This window comes from Amblyomma mixtum, chromosome 8, assembly GCF_055824585.1.
Source record: "Amblyomma mixtum isolate Tamu chromosome 8, ASM5582458v1, whole genome shotgun sequence".
Taxonomy (NCBI): Eukaryota; Metazoa; Arthropoda; class Arachnida; order Ixodida; family Ixodidae; genus Amblyomma; species Amblyomma mixtum.
In genome coordinates this window covers 13,146,103-13,167,766 of record NC_143019.1, presented here as the reverse complement: position 1 = coordinate 13,167,766, position 21,664 = coordinate 13,146,103, and the positions used below count along the sequence as shown (strand labels likewise).

Here is a 21,664-nt window from a genome sequence, read left to right as displayed (position 1 = left end):
GATAATGATGAATCTTAATGACGATGGCGAAAAGACATTTTTGGCTAAAGAGCTCCATGATATAACGCCATTTCCATCTAGCCCAGGTGGGGTGGCAAAGACCCATTTTCCAAGCATTCCACCCCAGAGAAATCGAGCACCAGGCCACAAAAAAAACCTGTTGCCATTTGAAACCGATGGACACCTGGCGACACTAGGGATCGAACCCCGCACCTCCCGCATATGAGACGGATGCTTGAACCACTAGGCCACTGCTGACATAGAGTTTCTTACTATTACCTAGAGGGAAAGCTGGCGACCCCTCTATGGTAGTTTGCATGGAGACCCCTCGAGGCCACTTCAGCCACCATGGGCGCTCAAAGCATCATGGGGCGGTGAGCTACTTGTGGCGGAACTGCAACTTTTGACCAAAAAATAATAGAAAAATAAAGCTGTTAGATAACGAATGTCGTAACATTCAACATCTTGTCTAATGATTGCCACAAACGAGCAGAAAAGCATTTAAGTGCAAAGTTTGCCCAAAATAAGAGACGGCTCGCTCTCCTATTGGCCAAGTGATGAACACTAAAAAAACTAATATTGCATAATTAACAGGCGCACTTTTAAAAGTAAATATGTTTAAAAAAAAAATGTTGTTGCTTAGATACTTTAAGAGGTTTTTTAATGGCATTTCGGAAGAGTAAAACCTTTTATTGGCGTCGTGTGTCGTTGCGTTTTCACTACTATGGCTTTTGCACACTGCGTTCGCGCGAAAGTCGTCTGCGCACACACGGACAGAGTTTTCGGAATGAAACATCTTAGTAATGACACTCCGTGTTCCTGAAAAACTACGACTGTCTCGCAACAAGTAGCTCACCGCCCCATGATGCTTTGAGTGTCCATGGTGGCTGAAGTGCAGCGCCGCCAGCTTTCCCTCTAGGTAATAGTAAGAAACTCTATGACTGCTGAGGTCCGACAAAAAGGATTAGTGGCTGAATTCTGAGTCAGCTGACAAGGTAGAATGAAATCACAGGGCAGGTATGTGAAAGTGACATGAAAGAGCGAGGATATTTATTTCTACAATGAAACATGGATATATGAGTATGTTGAAGGTAGTGGGCTATGGAGGTAAACAGTTATGAACTCTTCAGGATGAATGAAATCGAAACTGGCAAGTTGTATATGCAATGAGTGACAGAAACTTGTCCAACAACCGCCATAGTGAAACTACAAGTGATGGTGGCAAGCAGTTTTGAGCACTTCAGGTTAAAAAGGAAACTAGCAGTGAGCCACCTTGTATGTACGCATTAAGAGCCAAAATCTTGTGCAACAACTGTCTCAGTGGCACACTGGTGAAGGTAGCAAGTAGTTGAGGGCAAGATGGATGCATATACAAGCAGGATTACTGCATACGCATCAGACGCCAGGCTCTTGCGAGACTACTGCCACAATCACACTGCCGGAGATTGTTTCGAGTGTGAGCTGCAACGTGCCGCCGTCAACATTGCTGCTTCCCCCGCGCATGGCGAAGTCCAGGAGGTGACAACCGCTGCCGGGCGCCGACTTGCGGGCTGTGCGTTGCTGAGGTATCTCGACGTCATCATCGTCGCTGTCAATCTCAATGACCTCGATAGCTTCCGCCGTCTCCTTGGGGGCCTCGCGTCGGGCGGCAGGTTGCGCTGCAAGAAGGAGAACCATAGCTGGCAGCTAGGCCCCCACAGTGGGGGGGGCAAACAGAGGTCTTTAATCGCACCAGTCACAAAACTCCAGTTTGACAAAATCCGGATGTCCCCTGTGGCCAGTCTTGATCAAAGGGCAAGCGGACCGTGAGCTCCAGAGCGTGCTGTCGGCGGCCACCCATCACCGGTCGCAATAAATGGACCACGACCACAAGCGTTCCATTTTGTTGCCACGGGTGACAAGACTTCGTCATCCTATCACCCTGATGACATCCACTGCACGACGAGAGCCTCTGCCACTGATGCCCAATTAGCCCTCTACTGCGCCAGCTGCGGTCACCCTATGCCCACAAAATTTTGAATGTCATCATCTGCCCACCTGACTTGCTGCCGCCTCCTGCAATACTTTTTTTCTTTGCAATTAACTGCTTTGCTCACGTGGACCACCGCATCCCTCCACTTCAGATGTACCGTCCAAGTCCCTTCCTTCATGTTGCTAATGCATGCAACTAACTCTCTTCTTGTATCAATGTCAGCCGACCATTTTCCTGTCCACCCCTAACTCCGCTCTCATCAAGTTAATTTCAACCCTTTTCCTTGGAATCCTGGTTCCTGCCCCATAGGTGAGCACTAGCCAGATACAACTGTATTTACATGTACAGTCGCCGTCAAAAGTAAACGGAAGGTGACTTTGTCAAAAAAGTTTAATGTCTTTAAATCTCAAGCACAATGGTCCATGTTTGTTGGTGCAGAGTGCAATGCGCACAATCACAATTAGTCTGCACATATGTATTCAAGCATGCATGAATTGAGCGGGCAATGATTAAATTTTTTCGTTAATATTGCCTTCCATTTACTTTTGACGGCACCTGTACATATAGAAATTTGAGACTTCGAAAAAAAAATTTTTAAATATTAACGATTATAATGCAATCTCAGCCTGTTCGAGCCAACTAAGGCCGAGGGCTTGGAAAAAACGGGGACAGTATGCAAGACAACCAAAGCAATCGATAAGTAAAAAAACTACAGAGAATGTTTATTACATTCGGATCGGAGCGAAAGCGCGGATTTTTGCAACGTAGAAAACGACGATGAATGGGCAGAGCAGCAGGACGGAACACTGGCACTAGGCCAGCTGCGGACACTCGAGAGACGATTTTGCTTGGGTCAGAACCACCGGATTAGTGCCACATAGAAGACGACGAAGAGTGGGCAGTACCGCGAGATGGAGCGCTTGCGCTAGGCGAACAGACAACAAACGATTCCAATTCGGGGTTGGCACCCATCAGATTAGTGCTTACACGCACTAATATTATCTGAGAGGCAGCACTTCAGAAGTGCGTGCAACATCACTGATAGCAGCAAAGCCTCGGTAGCGGTAATGCAAGCAGTCTCCCACACAGCAGCAGCTGCTGTCATCATCGTGTCACGGCTGTTTCGAGTTTAGTGCTGTCCAGTCTTGTACCCGCTTCTCCTTTTTTGCTTTCCCTACTCCACTTAACGCTTTCAGTACCTTCTCTCTCTCGACAGCCCTCAATGCCTTCTTTCCACATTTATAGCAAGGAGAGGGCTGAGTCGGGCTGGTTGGTTCATGTTGAATCGTATGACGAAACAGCGCTGACGGATGAGACGGAAGAAGAAGATACAGACACATGCGCTTAACTAACAACCAAATGGTTTATTGCAAAAGAGGGAGGCAATATAAAGCACAGAATGGAAGCAAATGCGGGACAAATATGACATGACATACATACGGGAATTCATCGCTGATTAAGAAAGGCGAGCTCCCATGGGAATAAAGCCACTGATGGTTGGCTTACACATGAGTTGCCTAATGCGTGAATGTGAAAAGCCTCTGATATCAGGCGCGAGGTATGATCTCTATACTTGGCGATGATAGTGATTCAGTTCAGAAATGCCTCACGTTCATTGCAATCTGCGGAATGAAGGTTTCGTTTGGTTTGGCTTATAGGGTTTAACGTCCCAAAGCGACTCAGGCTATGAGAGAGGCCGTAGTGAAGGGTTCCGGAAATTTCGACCACCTGGTGTTCTTTAACATGCACTGACATCGCACAAGCACGGGCCTGTAGAATGAAGGACAATGTTATTTCGGCGTGACTGGTTTTCAATGTCTTTGGCGTGTTCGCGTAGCCGTTCATTGACGCACCCTCCAGTCTCCCCGATGTAAAAATGGCCGCATGGCAGTGGGACCTTGTAGGCTACACCGCAGCAACAGTTGAGAAATTTGTTTGTGTTCTTTCTGACAAGCTTTCTTTCCACTTTCCTGGTTCACTCTCTTGCACAGGCCTCACAACATGTTCCTGGCGGAGAAAAGGAGCTTCACGCCGGCTTTGTTCACAACCTTTTCCGGTTGTGCGATACTTGGTGAACATATGGAATACATGTGATGTGCTTATTGTCTAGCTTTCATGTGACCTTCTGGATTCTGCATTCTGCTAGTATCGACTCTGCTACGCTAGATAAGATATTGGTCGGGTAGACTGCAGAGGTAAGCCCAGTAACCTGCGCGTCAAACCTGGCTTGGGTTTTTATGTGCACATGGTCTAAACAGAACGACTTTCATGCATGTTTTTGCTATTCCGCGCTTAACTATCTTAGAGTGGGCCGACTGGAAGGGGAGGAGGCTCTTCTGGGAGTGCGGGGAGTACATCCAACAAACATGGTCGCCCGACTAACAACAAGCTAAGGTTTTTAGATCTGGAACTTGTGCTATCGTTCGACCATGTTTGTTGGTCGCGCTCCCAGAAGAGCCTCCTCCCCTTCCAGTCGGCCCACTCTAAGATAGTTAAGCGCGGAATAGCAAAAATATGCATGAAAGTCATTCTGTTTAGACCATGTGCACATAAAAACCCAAGCCAGGTTTGACGCGCTGGTTACTGGGCTTACCTCTGCAGGCTACCCGACCAATATCTTATCTAGTGTAGCAGAGTCGATACTAGCAGAATGCAGAATTCAGAAGGTCACATGAAAACTAGACAATAAGCACATCACATGTATTCCATATGTTCACCAAGTATCGCACAACCGGAAAAGGTTGTGAACAAAAATAGATCGTGAACAAAGCCGGCGTGAAGCTCCTTTTCTCTGCCAGGAACAAGTTCAGAGGCCTGTGCAAGAGAGTGAATCAGGAAAGTGGAAAGAAAGCTTGTCAGAAAGAACACTGAAACAAATTTGTCAGCTGTTGCTGCGGAGTAGTCTACAAGGTCCCACTGCCATGCGGCCATTTTTACATCGGGGAGACCAGAGGGTGCATCAATGAACGGCTACGCGAACACGCCAAAGACATTGAAAACCAGTCACACCGAAATAACACTGTCCTCCACAGCGCAGATTGCAATGAACGTGAGGCGTTTCTGAACTGAATCACTATCATAGCCAAGTATAGAGACCATACCTCGCGCCTGATATCAGAGGCTTTTCACATTCACGCAATGGGCAACTCATGTGTAAGCCAACCATCAGTGGCTCTATTCCCATGGGAGCTCGCCTTTCTTAATCAGTGATGATTTCCCGCATGGATGTCATGTCATGTTCGTCTCGCATTTGCTTCCCTTCTGTGCATTATATTGCCACCCTCTTTCGCAATAAACCATTTGGTTGTTAGTTAAGCGCATGTGTCTGTCTCTTCTTCTTCCGTCTCATCCGTCATAGCTGTTTCGTCGAACCATTCATTTATAGCAACCCTCGCTTTTGCTCGTGCGCACTGCACGGCCCAAAAGTCATTGAAAATTTGGTTTCTCCTACAGCTGACGAGCCTGGTGGTAAAGCTTGCTGTAGCTATCTTGTGGAGCACTGAGAAAAACATTCGCATTATACCAGATGTTTCAGATAATTCTCAAAAATAAGTTTTTAGAGGTAAAAATATTGCTTTTTAAGCACAGTATTACTAGTGTTGGCTGACACCAGAAAATCGGTGATTTGTCTTAAGTAGTAAGCTGGTTAACTCACTTTTAATAATTAACTTTCTAAGTAGTAGAGTTAGGCATGTAGATGCAGTTAGAGATTTGTACCCGGTTGTTAGAAATAAACATATCAGTTTTTAGGCTTCATGCAGGTTTAACGTCCCAAAGAGACTCAGGCTGTGGGATGCCACAGTGAAGTGCTCCAGAAATTTCGACCACCTATGGTTCTTTAAAGGGACTATGCAATAAATTAATTGAGATTACATAAAGCAGATTGGAGGTAAGCATTCCATGTCTCGTCACCCCAGCGCAAGAATTTTTGAGCTAGCCTCATAACAACAAAGTTATAGATGATTAAAAATTATGCTCCTCCTCTCCCCCCCCAACTCATACACGCGGGGCACCCGAAAAAATAAAGAAAACAGTTCTGAGACTGGGCCCCACCCATGAATACATCATTCGCTGACGTTCGGTTTGCGACTTCCGGTTGTCGCACACAGCCCCCTAGCAGCAGCGTCGGCAGCATCTCTTGTCAACGCCAATGCATGCAGCCCACATCTGTCACCACCCTCACATACCTCAAAGCAAAAATGAGTTGTCCACTGACCTAGAGAGCCATAACAGTCATGTGCAGCCTATTGCTCCAGTTCTGGGTTTCTGGTATCAGTCACTACCACCACACAGCTCAAAGCACGATTGAGGTGTCCACTGACCCAGGGAGCCTGTCTACACCAACTCCAATGAACACCAGAAGCCTATTGCTCCAGTGCTGTCTTTCTGCCACAATGTTTCTGCCACAACACTGCATGCAGCCCACATCTGTCATCGCCCCACATACCTCAAAGGGCAAATGAGGTGTCCACTGACCCAGAGAGCCATAACAGTCATGCGCCTAACACTGGCAGCCTATTGCTCCAGTTCTGGGTTTCTGGTATCAGTCACTACCACCACATAGCTCAAAGCACGATTGAGGTGTCCACTGACCCAGGGAGCCTGTCTACACCAACCCCAATGAACACCAAAAGCCATTGCTCCAGTGCTGCCTTTCTGCCACAATGTTTCTACCACAACACTGCATGCAGCCCACATCTGTCATCACCCCACATACCTTAAAGGGCAAATGAGGTGTCCACCACTGACCCAGAGAGCCATGATAGTCATGCCCCTAACACTGGCAGCCTATTGCTCCAGTTCTGGGTTTCTGGTATCAGTCACTACCACCACATAGCTCAAAGCACGATTGAGGTGTCCACTGACCCAGGGAGCCTGTCTACACCAACCCCAATGAACACCAGAAGCCATTGCTCCAGTGCTGCCTTTCTGCCACAATGTTTCTACCACAACACTGCATGCAGCCCACATCTGTCATCACCCCACATACCTCAAAGGGCAAATGAGGTGTCCACCACTGACCCAGAGAGCCATAACAGTCATGCTCCTAACACTGGCAGCCTATTGCTCCAGTTCTGGGTTTCTGGTATCAGTCACACCACCACATAGCTCAAAGCACGACTGAGGTGCCCACTGGCCCAGGGAACCTGTCTACACCAACCCCGATGAACACCAGCAGCCTACTGCTCCAGTGCTACCTTTCTGTCACAATGTTTCCCACAACATTGCATGCAGCCCACATCTGTCACCACCCCACATACCTCAAAGTGCAAATGAGGTGTACACTGACCTAGAGAGCCATAACAGTTATGCCCCTTTCCTTTCCTCAAAATCAAGGGAGTCTACAAGGTTGTACCACAGCAGCAACCAGTCACATCCATCAGTCAATACTATTCCATAGCTCAAAGTGTGCCTGAGGTGTCCACTGACCCAGGGAGCCTGTTATTCACCCTTCCATTCCGTAAAATCAATTAACTTTGTCAACCCTAGCCAGCACTGGCAGCCTGTTGCCCCAGTGCTGCATTTCAGCAGCCTATTACTGCAGTGCAGTTCAGCGTTTGTCGACACCAATGCATGCAGCCCACATTTCTCTGTCACCACCCCCACATACCTCAGAGTGCAAGTGAGATGCCCACTGAAACAGGGAGCCATTTATGCACCCTTCCTTTCCTCAAAACCAACAGTCTACAACCTTGTCAAGAATGCCCTTGTCAACACCAGTGGACACCAGTAGCATATTACTACAGTGATGTGTTTCCGCCACAAAGTTGCAACCCCAACACATGCAGCACACATCTCTGTCACTACCACCATGTAGCTCAAAGGACAATTGAGCTGTTCACTGACTCGGGGAGAGTTGTGTCTTTCCTTTCGTGACTCTCTCAGAGGCTTTAATGCAAGCAGACCGATTTCAGAGTAGGAGGCGCCATAAATCTCTCATTAAATTTATGTAAATACGCTAGTACTAATACTGGTAACCTGCTACTCATGACCTGGGTGTGCCTGCAAAATGTACTCCTCTGTTCATTATCAAAGTTTTTGATAATGATAATACCCCACCCCATTCTTATTCTCCTAGTTATTTCTCTCTCTCTCTACTACGCTTAGTGATGCATGCTGTTCTTGTCATCGCCACCCTAGCACTAAGATTTGAGCTCTTGCGTACTGGTATTGCACTTCATGGTCTTAGTCCTTTTAGTTTGTGTTCTCAGAGCCTTCTTTTTAGTGTTTGTCGTGCTGTCGCAAGGAGGCTTACTTCTCTGTTTCCTTCCCGTTTCTGCGGCAAGAAGGCATTGTTGCCTGCTTTTGGCGGCAGTTGTCAGCGCGTTCCTTTTCCATTCCCCGCGTCCATTACAGCACCAATACCCATTATTCCCCTCACCCATGATGGAACAATAGAGCTCCAAATCTGGAGCAATCAGTGAGCTGCTTTCTGAAGCCGGCGCTTAGGGAGTTTCGCAACCGGCGGGATTAAAGAGCTCTTGGGCGCGGCAAGTGGTCGGGCAGGCCGCTCACGTCGGCTGATGACCTGGCGGCAGTCGGGGCACAGCCAGTGGATGCCAGCCTTGTTGGCGCAGCCCAAGTGCACACCCTGGGAGCCACAGCCGTTGCACACCACGATCCTCCAGCGACTGCGCAGCAGCGGGACAAAGAAGGGACGGTTAGGTTAGCCACGCACTCAGCTTCGGCGCAGCACCACAGCCACACTCACCCGCTTTCCTGGTGGTGGTTAGGCCCCGATGGGCAGCGGCAGTGGGGTGCATCGCAGTGCCTGTAGCGAAAGAGCAGATCCTCGAAAGCGTGAGGCTCCTGCTCCCAGGAAGCGTCCCTGTGTGTGCGAGGGAAAGAAGAACCTATCCTGCAGCTCCAGTCCTACCTCCCACCACTTAAAGGTGCACTAAACTGGAATCCGAACTCGTCTTTTCTGAACACATTCTGAGTATTCTCAGACACTTCGAATTATTGTCCTGTGCAGCCAATTTTCCTAATTTAAATCAGGTTAAACATCGCAGCTCCCGCCATTTTTCGAACTCACCGTAGACAGTAGGAGGAGTCAACGTATCTTTCAGGCAGTCCCGTGGCAGCTTGCCGCTCTGCCATCGGCAGAGTGATACGTAGCGATCGGCGAAAGCAAACAGTCCGTGCATATTTTTATTTCCGTGGGCCTAATTTGTGGCTATGTAGCCTCTGACTGGATCTGTTTATTCACGACAACCTAAAAAACAAAATAAAAGTGAAAGCAAAGCCGCCACGCGACTGACTGAAAGGCACTGCATGCGTCAGTTGACTCCTCCTACAGTCTGTGGCGAGTTCAAAAAAAGGCGGCAGCTGGGCCATTTAATCTGATTTACATTATGAAAATCGCACAGGACAATAGTTCGAAGCTTCTAAGAATGCTCAGAACGTATAGATCGAGTTCCCGCGGTAAAAAGACGAGTTCAGATTCTTCTATAGTGCACCTTTAAAGGGGTGGAGACAACAAATTTGTGGTTTGCGCATTCTTTGTTTCAAACGTTTTCTTATTGCTATAGGAAGCATAATACATGCTGGAAAGTTCACATAATCCCAGTGAATAATTTATAATACCGCATTTATATGTGAATGGTTTTCAGCTTCAGTTTTTGGCCGCCGAGTTGAGCAGTGACGCCACCGTCCAGGAAGCTCGACAACTCTGCCTGGTCACGTGGGCCCACAAGGCTGCAACGCACTTACTGCTGCATCATCTGCTTTTGCACACAAATCGCGCACGAAAACAAACAACGGCATGGCTAGCTCCAGCAGCTCAGATTTCGACAAAACTGACTGCGATGATTTTTATGGCAGCAGCAAGGACGACAATGTCACTTTAATACGGTATGACGTCATCAGAACTTTGGTTACTCTTCTAACACAGTGACGTCGGTATCAATCGCACTAGCGATGGGTCTCGATCCCGAGAATGAGCATTTAGGCATTCTTTGAAACCGAATTCAAATGTTTCTTAAACGTTTGTTGAATCCAACACCTGGCTGAAAGTGCTTTTACAAACAGAGGAAGCCCATAGCAGGCTTTTTATAGCCTCAAAATTTGGTGTCTCAGCCCCTTTAAAGGGACACTTGGGACAAATTGGAGTCGGCCCGTATCAACAGATTACCGCATTCTAGCGAAAAAGACGCTAGTTTCAAGCTAGAAAAGGCCAGGAAGAGAAATATATGTTCCACCATCACCACTGCTTTCGCAAGCAAACCGTTGTGCATCGTGCAGGTTTTTGGCAAGAATTTCTGGAAGCTTTTTTTGGATTTTTAGATTTTGAGTGGCACCACCACTCAGTTCAAAAAGGGGGTCATCAAGCAGCCCGTTTCGATGTAGGCGTTGCAAGTTTGATCGAGTGGCGGGAAAATTTTTAAGTGAAATTTTCTCATAAATGCATCTCTTATTGACAAACATTAATGCAGCAAGAAAGAGCCACTGAATCAATTTTCACAGAGATCAGTACTCATGCTTGTGGCCGGGCTGACATGCATGTTTGCACACGGGTTTCTGTTTTTAGCGGCAATGCTGTACTGGATCAGTTAGTTATATGGGGTTTTATGGCGCATAAGCAACTAGGGCTATCATGCGCCAAACACAAGGTTAGATGATGTTATGTCAAGTGTACAGAGGTTACATTATAATAGATTTAAAACATTGGCTTTCTTTAGAAACTTACGAACAAGCGAAAATTCGACAAGTGTTTGGTCGCCTAAAAGCAATGCGGGATGAAATGGAATGTGTTCATTGTAAAATACCGTAAAAATTTTTTTCTAAGTTCTTCGAGATGTGAACAAGAAATTAAAATGTGATTTACTGTGAGCTCCTCACCACACATTTCACACAGAGGTTTGTCTTTTTTTGTTAATAAGAAGTTATGGGTGATGTGTGTGTGGCCTATGCGTGAACGACATAAAATTACTTCGATAAAACGTTCTTTATGGCGGCATGATTTCCATTCTTTTAAAATGGGCTTTATGGCATGCAGCTTTGCGAGTACAGTGCCTGGATGGGCAGCAGTTGCCTTACTGTTCAGGCACGTAGATGCCATGCTCCTGCATCTCCCTCTGAAAGGCCTCTTGGTTGTTGCAGTGGCCGCAGCGGAAGAAGTGGCTGCCAGCACTCATGGCCTGGCGCTGTTTGCGGAGAGAGGGTGGTGAGATTAGCGGTGGCGAGATTAGCGGTGGCGAGATTAGCGATGGCGAGATTAGCGATGGCGGATAAACGCATCATCTACACCGACCTGGATGCACGCTCTGTGGAACAGCTGCCTGCAGCACGGTGTCACCAGCACATTCACCGACGGGTGCACCATCTCCTCCGAGCAAATGGGGCACATGCCGCCACCGGTCACCATTGGCACCACATTCTGGCGGGGGCGATGCGCGCCGCAGTACACCCTGTACACAACGGAGGAACGGTATGAAACCGTGGTGCAGTTCAGCGAGCATCAGTTGTGATTTAAGTACTTAAGGCACGCACTGTCCCTTATCACCAGCTGCCTTCCACACGTTTGGGAGCCAGCAGGTCAACATGAAGGAGGCATGACAACAAAAGCACTGCCACAAGAAACAGCGTTACCCGGACGTAGTCGGTGCAGTGTTGCTCCCTGTCGACAAGCCTCTTCCCAAACAAACTTTTCCACCAGATATCGGATACCGTATTTTCCGGTGTATAAGACGCACCCTTGTATAAGACGCACCTGCCATATATGCAAGCTGTCACTGAAAAAGTTCGTATATAAGACGCACCCGTGTATAAGACGCACCCCAGTTTACCCAGTTAGGCTAGTGAGGCTTAATTAAACATGCTTGCGCGACTATCGCGAAATGCATTTGTGAGCAATTCTTAAGCAACGCTAAGTGATCGAAAAAGGCAACACTCACGCCATACCCGTCCACGTTTTAGCAAAAAAGAAAGAAAAAACGATACAGCTCCCCATATGCCCATAACAACATTTTATTTCTACTTGAAACCTTCGAAGTCTTCATCTTCAGATGCGCTATCAAAAGGTTCACCCATTTCTGGAAGCAACTCGGCTGAAACATGTACTACGTACACGGAGCAAAAAAAGTTGCAAAGGGTGACTAAAAAAGAACGCCGGCTTGTCTTGACAATGGCGAGAAGCGCGATTGTCACCATCTTTTGGCGCTTCTCATTACTTTTGCTTGGGGACTCCGAAACAGCCGCGCGTTTGTGATCCCGGAAGTCGTCATACCCGCCGTTTTATGATAAAGATCACCTAGAATGTCGCGCACGGCGGTCCCAGTATTGAAGTATTAACCGTGTTACAACCGCGTTATTGGCAGTGATTTTTTTTAGGTGAACAAAGCTTGAGCATGAACCGGAGTAATCGATGAACTCGCAAAAAAAGATGAAAAATTCGCATATAGGACGCACCCGCGTCTTATACACCAGAAAATACGGTAAGTCGGTACATGCAACCCGTACTGACGAGGACAAGGCACATGACACAATAGGCAAGCACCAAATGCACCAGTCTTGCGTTTGAATTCACAAGTGCACACGATAACAGAAGCAAACGGGAACAAGTTGGACAAATACGTAGATACCTGCACCAAAGAATGCCCAGAACTGCATCTGGTATCTGAGAGAACTTTTCTGCAACCCAAGGGTGCCTCTTTAAAACAGAGAAGAGCTTTTCCTGGGAGCACCTGTGCAGAATTGTTGTCTCTCTCTATGGATGCACATGTAAATTTAACCGAGAGTTGTTAGCGCCAATCCAAACTACTTCCTCTCCTTGTGTTGTTTGTATGTTGTGCAGTCTCTTCCACAAGGTGTAAGCCAAGTAACAAGGTGCAATTGTGACCAGAACATTCCCTCTTTGGCCATTTTTATGGCACGTTGGCACAAAGCAAGTTCAGGTTTGCAGGTCAGAAAAACTTTTTGGGTCAGTAGCAACACCTCATGTGCATTTTCAGCAATCACTGTAATAATCAGTACACCATATTTATTTATTATTATTTAAAGATACTGTCAATCCACTGGGGATTTTAACAGGAAGGGCGCTGGAACAAGGCACATCAAAGTAAAAACTACAACAACGTCATGAATAATGGACACAAAGAGTAAACAAGAAGAAGGATTAAAGGGCAATATAAACGACTACAGTGTCGCACTTAATTAAGGTTCAATACATAAAAGTCACGGGTACAGCAATAGGATCGTCGGATTGTACAGTTAGTTCAAGACAAGATAACATAATCAATACATGGGATATATATGACATTAGAAACGAACAAGCACTGGTAAGAAAAATAGCAAGGGAAAAAAGGAAGTTGTCAACAAAGGTTCAGAATTCAAGTGTGTTTACGAGTGAAGATAATTTTCTACTGACTGAGTGAAGATATCTAGTGATGTGCTGCGGGTAATAGAGTAGTCAAGGGTGTTCCATTCTCTTATTGCGAGTGGAAAAAAGGAGTATTTCAGGCAGTCAGTACGAAATGTGTGCTCTTTTAATGTTTCTGAATGTCTGTGACGTGTAGGTCTTGTCTCTGGGGCCATAAGCTACCTAGATTTATTTCCTTCACTATTAAACCAAGTGTCCCTTGTTATTCAGAAAGACTGCCTGGGTAGTGTGTGTGAGACTAGTAAAGAGCAGCAAATAAAAGCGCAGAGTTTTCAATCTGCTGGGGGTTTGGGGGGGGGGGGGGGGGGGGGCAACTAGCACCTTCTCTCTTTTTCATTCGTTCCTTCCCTCCCCCTGAGCATGCTCCTTGGCAAGATACACACAGGCGGAGAGACTATATATGTAAACATCCGTTTTATTCATCGTAGTTGAGTGAATATGCCAAGAATGACTCCATGGGTTCTAATATTCTAAAAAAATAAATGAAGAAAACAAACTGAAAAATACCTAAACTCTTTAGAGAAATTTATTTATTTATTTACGCATACTGAAGACAGAGACGAAGCAAGGAAGGCAACATTCGAAAAAATACAAAACCACTTCACAAATCCAAAACTCTGAAACAGCAATCAATGCAAAGACACAGGAATGGAATGTATGGACGACATTAACTTGACACTTAGGATAAACCACCTTTTTTTCAAAAGAAGCGACATCTCGGGCCAAAAATATATCTGCAGGCAGTACATCCCGTGCTGTGACACTTCGTGGAAAAAATGAGCATTTGCATGTATTGGTGCGTGCAAAGTATGAAGAAAGGTTATGGCTGTGGCTAAAGCAAGTCCGTCATGTGGACTGGGAACTTGTGCAAGGAGCACGACTAATATTTAATTGGCTAAAGTACAGTGAGCAAACAAATGTAATTCTTGCAAGTGCTCACCTGTTTCCTAAAGTGGATGTGATGTTGGTAGCCCTCAGAAGGGAAGGAGATGCTGAGCTACCATAAGCATTAAAAATGAAGCGAGTGGATTTTCTCTGTGCCATTTCAATTTTCTTTATATCTTTTTCAGGAATGGATCCCATGCAACACAAGCACACACTAGTTTTTGGATGAATTAAGGAGTTGAAGGCAAGCAGTTCGAGTTCAGACGGAGTGTGTTTTATATTTCAGAAGACTTCGCGTACTTAGTAGAAGTGAGAAAAAACAATGGGCAACAAAAGCATTTCCACAATAGCCTCAAAATTCAAAACCTAAAAAGAATTCAAACTCTTTGTGTCTAAGAAACACTGGGCCATACAAACATTCCCACAATAAGCTAACAATTTAAAATTTAAAGACAGAAAATAATCTCTCCATCTTTAAAAATGTAAACAAAAATGCAAAGAGGAGTCAAAGAGCAGAGGTTGTCATGATGAAGCGGAAACACGGGGGGAATTGAATGCCGATTTTATGGGAGGGGGATAATTTGAGCTCAGGGACTGTGACAGCTTGAAGAAAGCTGGCTTATTTTGCTGTGATTAAGTTCACTGTCCTTCATATTACACAAAGGCTACAAAACAATCAAGAATGTGTTTATTCGCACAGTAGACCTCTGAATAAAATCATCCGCGATGTCACCGAGGTTTATTTTGTGAGCGGACTCTTTGTGCCCATGGAGAAGTGCTGTGCGATTTTATTGCACTTGTCCCATTGTTGACCTCAAGCACGTTATGTGATGGAGGCATGAAAACGATCTCTCAGATGTGTGCAACCTAACTGGAATAGTTCAAAACAATAGATTTCACAGCTGCTCACTGTTATTGAAATGTCTTGAAGAAATGTTCTCAAGGGTGTATTGCACTGACTTGCTATACCTGAGCATATTATGGTGAAGGTAAAGCCGTTCAGGCTCAAGATCCTGCCCGTAGAACTTCAATGGGTATGTACTGTCTGTATCATTGGTTGTGTCGGCAGAGTAACAGTCGGGACCAGTTCCACACAAGAACATCGGCGTGGCATTTATTCGTGCCCGTTTTATACAAACAAAGGGAAAGGGCACACAAGTTCCCAGCAGGCGCGCCGCAGACAGAGAATGCGAGTGCGCGTTGCACTCGGGCTACAAAGTATGTACACAAAGTATGTACATGTAAGTATGTACACAAGGCAGTGTACATACAGTGTTCACGGCTCCTCCTGCTGTATTAGGGCTTACAGCCCTCTCCAATTTGCAGTGCCATATTAGCATTGCCCATGGAAAATGTCAATGCTAAGATTAAAACGGCAGAGAATGTCCTTGAGAACAGCACGACTGGCCACTCTGGTGTCCACAGTGTCATAAAATCCACAGAACCGCTCGTGTTTCGAACTTCTTTTGAACAATACGAAAGCACATCGACAATCTCTCCTTGGCAGGTATGTCTGCTGTCTCGTCCATAATCATGGCATAGTGACGACCAGCTTCACTAACTTCATTTGTGAGTGACTAGAGAACATCACGAGCCATAATTTTCAACATTTTGTTGAAAGTATCATGGGTACTTGGTTCGAGAAAGCCGTGATTGCAGTTTTGGAATCTCACTGGTGCAAAGTTCAAGAAGCTGTCGTATATTACTTTCTGCATCACCATGACCATGTACTGACAGTCCCTGGCATGCTAAGCACTGAAATGAAGATAATGTCGCTATCAGTGCTTTCCTCGAGTCTTTCATTTAATTTTGGTTCCCAATCACACAAGCAGATGCTACATTCACCCCTGTTTTCACAGCTGCAATTCCGATCATGGCCTCACGGTGCAGATTCGAGGCCTCATAACTCCTAAATCTTACAAGAGTTTACTTCCAGTTAGGAAACCTATTTTGCCCAAACATCAAGCGACAGGTCTCACAGAATACCTTGTCAACTGACACATCATAAAGAATCCATTTGTAAGCCTGTTTTCAAGTTGGTTGCCAATGTCACCCCGGTTATGCTTTTACATTAGGGGCTGGATCCTCGCCAATTAATCTGCACGTGTGCGGAAACAGTGGTTAGAGTGATAGATGTCGAGCCTGAGGCACTAAGGTAAACCTTGGCAGGTTGAGAAGCACTCGCTGAAGGTCCCGTGCCGGGTGAATTGTGTGTCCTTTCGTCATTCTCTTTAGGAGGTTTGTTCTTCTTGATGAGATATCTGCCCACTGTTTTTCATGGCTTCCTGCAAATGAAATGCCAGGAAGGTAAAACAACCAAAGAATGAACCATCAAAAGTGTGTTCCACATTTAGGAGAAAAAAAAAACTTAAAAAAACCACTGATCGCTTAGTTGTGCTAAGTATCACAGTCTGTAAATCAAACAAATAGGTTACCCTTAGCGTCAGCATTGCCATACCTTTCAGTGAGCAGAGCAGGAGTGACGTCAATCATCCACGGAATACGCAGCCGTCGCTCGTCGATCATTGCGGATGTCGATGAAGCACTTGATATTTTGTCCCGCAACGGTTGCGATCCCAACAGTTGGCGGCAGATTTCAATTCAGTTTCAATTGCTCTGGTTCACACATACATAAACTTCTGCCCAAACAGAAACGCGTCACCGTGGTGAACAAATATAACTGCTGTCTTTGTAACCACTGTTGCGACTCGCGTCCGCAGTGGTGGCTCCGCAGGAGCAAGGACGAGGAGACATTGTAAAGTGGAAGAATGAAAAGATGTTACATTGAGGAAGACGACGAAAGAAGGAATGCAAAGAACGAAGGAGGCAGGTGCTCTTAAATAACATAGTCTCCAACTTTCCACCTTCTTTCTGCCAATGAGCGCTCACACACATCTTCAGCGCTGCCTTCAGATAGGTCGCTGATGCTGATAAGCCCAAACTCGCTAGTGAGAAGGACTCTTTTTCGTTGCGTTCATTGGGTTACTTTGGCCACTTGGCCAGCATCACGCATGATCACAGGCCGGTACGCGGAGCCTCGTTGGGCCACTAGGAACGCCAGCACGGAGGCCGCCTTAGCTCGAATAGGTGTCAGGTTGCATCTGCCATCTGGCACAACCACAACTCTACGGGAGAAAGCCCCACAACAAAACACTTCAGCGCACACATGGCAGTATCCTATACATGCACTGTCTGCATGGCATTTCCCCTGGCATGGCATTTCCCCCGCATGGCAGTTCCTCGGGGCGAGCCAACAGCCAACATGATCAGGGCTTTTTGATCCATCTGTAAAAAAACTGCTGTGATCCTTATATACTGACATGGCGTCCACTAGTTCCTGACGAATAACATTTGCAGCGACAACCTTCTTGTTATATTTTTTCAAGTCAGGTTGCACGGTACGTCTGCCTCGTCCCCGTGGGTTAGCCTTTGCTGAGCTTCAAGAACAGAGGAAAAGATAGCAAAACTGTGCTATGAAGCACTCTTCGTGCAAAAAGCAAAAGACTGAGTTACAGATGACTTATTTTGAAATGTGCGCTCATATTTTGAAAGGTAGTTCAAGAAAAACCTGCGCTTATCAAGTGGCCATTCATTTGATTCCGCACAGAGACTTGGAAAAGGAGACGTTTGGAAAGTTTCCGCTGCCAGTCAGATCCCTTTAAGAGATGATAAACTGGATCTAAAGCTCTTAGGGTGGTCATCCTTCTCCTTTGTTGGCGCAAGACAAATCTAAGTACCTGCAGCAGTTTCAGGCTGTGCTATTCTTCCAACTTTTCGGCAACTGTAGTTCTTTATAGTCGATCTGTCCAAAGTCGTATGAAGGAAGATATCCTGCCCCCAACAGTCGGCACCTATGACAACAAACACTCTGAACAATTTTTGCAATGAGCATCAAATGGAGATATATGTCACTCTTGATTTGTGGTCATCAGTCCTTCCTCATTTCCTTGCTTAGTATTCTTCATGCCTGCTTGCAAAGTTTAATACTACGGTTTGTCTCATGTCACTCTAAAACCCTATAAGATAGCATCCCATCACTTTCTTTTCCCATGTGATAATTAGCACTGCTAGCATTGCAGCATTTTGTTTTCATAGAAACCACACTGTGAAGACAACAAAAAGGAAGCACTGCCTCATCTGGATACATGAATTATTCATTCCAAGCATTGTTTCCTGTTCCATCCACTGTGTTCAGATGTGCAAAGTGAATTCGTGCTGTTCGTACAAGACAATGCGAAATGAACTGCTCAAAGGCTACCCATGCAACACATTCTGAAATGCAAAGCTTTTGGTTTCCCTCTTGGCCATGGTTAAAACAGCAATAACTTGCACTGCAGCATGCAATAATGCACTGCAAACAATGCACGGTGGTGTGACACACAGCTGGCAGTGATGTAAATATGGAACTATGTGAAAAAAAAAATAATAAACGATGGGACAGTGGTGGCATACTTGCTGAGGGGTTCACAGTGCAAAGAAATATGCACGCGCTGAAGGCTGCCAGAGCTGAAAAAAAAAAAAAAAAAAAAGCTGGCGGCTATAGTAAAGATGTGACACGACAGTGAATGTGCACCTGACTCGCATTTTGGATGATCAACTGAAATGAAAATACAGAGCGTGAACCTGGCACACGTATACTCATGCCAAGAAAGGACGCCGTCACGGTCGACTACACAAAGGTGTCGAGTACCGGCTACTGCCACTTGAGGACAAATTGGCTCACCTGAAGTCGCCAAAAAACTGCAGCAGACAGCCATTAGAAGCACCGCAGGGCATGTGGAAAACCTTCTTGCACGCCTTGAGGCAGCAGCCGACCGTCGCACTTTTGCGCTTGCAGAAGGAGCAGCTCTGCGCCAGAGACGCGCACCATGGTAGTACTACAAGGCCGACGTGATACCGCATCTCGCCGTCACTTACCAGCCGGGCACCCCTGCGCAACTCTGCCCTGACGTCCCCTTCAGCAAAGCCGCGCAGCGGATCTGTCTCCACCTCGCCCCTCTGGTGCAGGCCGCTAGAGAACAACTGCGCAAACAAGTGCCACAAACATTGCTCTCCACAATGGCACCTGCGGCGGCGGCGACTCACCATGCACATGTAGTGGACGTGAAGCCCGCCACTAGTCAGCAGCTCGCCCCCTATCTCATTGTCGTTGTGCGGCTTGTCGCAGAAAGCGCAGGTAGGCGCCGGAGCCGGGGTGGCTGGTTGGCAGCACGTAGCTGTTTAAAACCACAGCCACGTTACGAATTTGCAGAGCCACGTTGCGAATTCGATCCACGCCGCGCTCACCTGTCTTTCGCTGTCTGGCTCGCCTCGATCTCGGCGCCATGCTTGAGTAAGGGGCCGGTCTGCGGAGACGCAACCGGAGCATTAAATGCCAGGCAACAACGCCGGCCGACGCTAACGCTTCGCAGACGTGAAACCTCGTCCCAAACGTTTTGTTAAAGGCCCGACTTACCAACTTCCCAGGCTCTTTAACAACTAACATTTAACCGCGCAAAGTCGCTTACGATAGGCTGTTTAGCCAGCTTCCTACCAATCGGAGAACGGCGGTGTGTGCTTGTTTTTGTTTTATTTCCGGGAGCGCGATGTTGCAGACTTTCCAGAGTAAAGGCTAGACCTTTACATTTTATTTTTATTTTCTCGAGAATAATTTGAAAAAGAGCGCGTTCATTGCGTTTGCTGCACAGTAAGCATTATTCGATGTACATCTTAATCATGATTCTAATTACGTTTCCGCCACACCGCCTGTTTCAGGTCGCTCATTTGGCGCGATACTTCCAAACACTTCTACCTGCACTCCGTGAGTTCGGAAGAAGACGGTATTCGTAATGTAGGCGGCATGACAGGACAGCAAGCAGCTTGAAGGAGCGGAGTGCGGCGTCAAACCTTCCGAAGAAATGCCGGTTGTTGTTGTTGCCTTAATGCTTGGTCGTGGCGGGGGCGTCGCCGCGCCGCCATCGCCATGAATTACACGTGACTCTAGTCGTGGCGGCATATTCAAATAGGAATATTTGCTGCAAGCATTTAGCCACCTATGATCACATCTTGTGGGACTGAAAAATAGAACCACCTCCGGGTGACCTAGTTACTGCTCCTTCTCTCGATCGGTGGGAGGCCGTGCTGGCTAGCTCTAACCCCAGAACGCAAGTTTTGGCGGTGGAGTGGGCTGACAAAGTCGTCGAGGGCTGCGTACTCTCGACCACTTAACGCGACCTTTTACCAAGCTCTTTCCGGCGAATATGTTTTACAATCAATTTAGACACATAAGAAAAAAAAAATAAGAGACATCTGGGCTAGTTGGTACAGTGACATAATGAACAAACAGCGCTAAAGACGAGGACTAAGAGCAAACAGGACGAGCGCTGACTCGAAGCTAACGTTAATTGAGGAAAACACAAAATATATCCAAGCCAAGCAGCACCAAACGACACAATCATCAAAAACTAAAAACCATGTCATGACAACCCCCTACACATGCCCTGTTCAAGAAATCTAACCTCATTATCTGTTAAAGCAATAGAAGGATCATTGACACGTTCTTCGCCTAGCTAATATCATGATATGTTTGGCCTCTATGATTTGCCGGTTGATCTTTGCCGAAAGATCAACTTTCAAACGCGCAGCTACAAAAAAAAATTAAATGAAGATGATGACACGAGTGTGATAGATCTGGGGAAACAATATTGAACACCTCATACTCCAATGTGATGGTATCCATCCGGATGTCGATGCAGGCACAGACACTCTTCCTGAGGCCCTAGGGTTTAAAAATAACAATGGTCAGGTAAATAAATCTGCAGTGGAAGTTAGCAAAAAGCGATTGGAGGATTGGTGGGTGAAAAGCAGAGATGTGACATAAGGTTACAATTAAGTTTGGTTTGGTTTATGGTGGTTTAACGTCCTGAAGCAACTAAGGCTATGAGGGACACCGTAGTGAAGGGCTCCGGAAATTCCGACCACCTGGGGTTCTTTAACGTGCACTGACATCGCACAGCACACGGGCCTCTAGAATTTCGCGTTCATCGAAATTCGGCCGCCGCGGCCGGGATCGAACCCGCGTCTTTCGGGTCAGCAGCCGAGCACCGTAACCCCTGAGCCACCGCGGCGGGTTAAGGTTACAAGTGGAGGAAACCGTAGTGAAAGAAGATGGCGAATCTTAATGAGAATTAACAACACAGTTGAATAATGTAAGAAAAGCTGAGCATGATGGCAATTGCCACCACCCCGTTTCAAAGGGGGCGCTCCTATCCATCCATCCGTCCGTCCGTCCGTCCGTCCGTCCGTCCATGGCCTCATTACTGCGATCCTTGGAGGAAGCTACGCTCACAGCCACTGCTGCGCACGGCAAATATGCCGCTGCGCACGACAAACGGAACAACCACCGGCTTAAACAGCATCGCTATTAAAACACTGGAAGCAATTGGAAT

At 46.5% G+C, this 21,664-nt stretch overlaps 1 protein-coding gene across 3 annotated transcripts; it reads right to left on the bottom strand.

Annotated features, from left to right (window-relative positions):
- Positions 1-1,018: 1,018 nt before the first annotated feature.
- Positions 1,019-20,154, bottom strand: LOC149331386 (E3 ubiquitin-protein ligase PHF7-like). 3 transcript variants are annotated; one of them, XM_089556511.1, is made up of 10 exons: positions 20,029-20,154; positions 19,524-19,582; positions 19,323-19,453; positions 19,155-19,259; positions 18,961-19,085; positions 11,226-11,382; positions 11,012-11,118; positions 8,685-8,801; positions 8,489-8,604; positions 1,019-1,658 (listed from the first exon to the last, which is right to left on the bottom strand). In XM_089556511.1, the coding sequence occupies exons 1-10, from the start codon at positions 20,076-20,078 to the stop codon at positions 1,396-1,398; spliced, it is 1,230 nt and encodes a 409-aa protein (XP_089412637.1). In that variant the 5' UTR covers positions 20,079-20,154; the 3' UTR covers positions 1,019-1,395. The 3 variants fall into 3 exon arrangements, with proteins under 3 accessions (XP_089412637.1, XP_089412638.1, XP_089412639.1); XM_089556512.1 differs by having other exon boundaries at positions 8,685-8,744; XM_089556513.1 differs by lacking the exon at positions 20,029-20,154 and adding an exon at positions 19,693-19,814.
- Positions 20,155-21,664: the final 1,510 nt, after the last annotated feature.

What these genes read in the sequence shown, in the direction of transcription:
- LOC149331386 (XM_089556511.1), bottom strand. Translation starts at nt 20,078, where the DNA reads ATGCCGCCTACATTACGAATACCGTCTTCTTCCGAACTCACGGAGTGC. An exon ending in TGCGCAGGGGTGCCCGGCTG is followed by an intron (nt 19,086 to 19,154) that starts GTAAGTGACGGC and finishes TCTCTGGCGCAG; the next exon opens with AGCTGCTCCTTCTGCAAGCG. An exon ending in TCCACAGAGCGTGCATCCAG is followed by an intron (nt 11,119 to 11,225) that starts GTCGGTGTAGAT and finishes CTCCGCAAACAG; the next exon opens with CGCCAGGCCATGAGTGCTGG.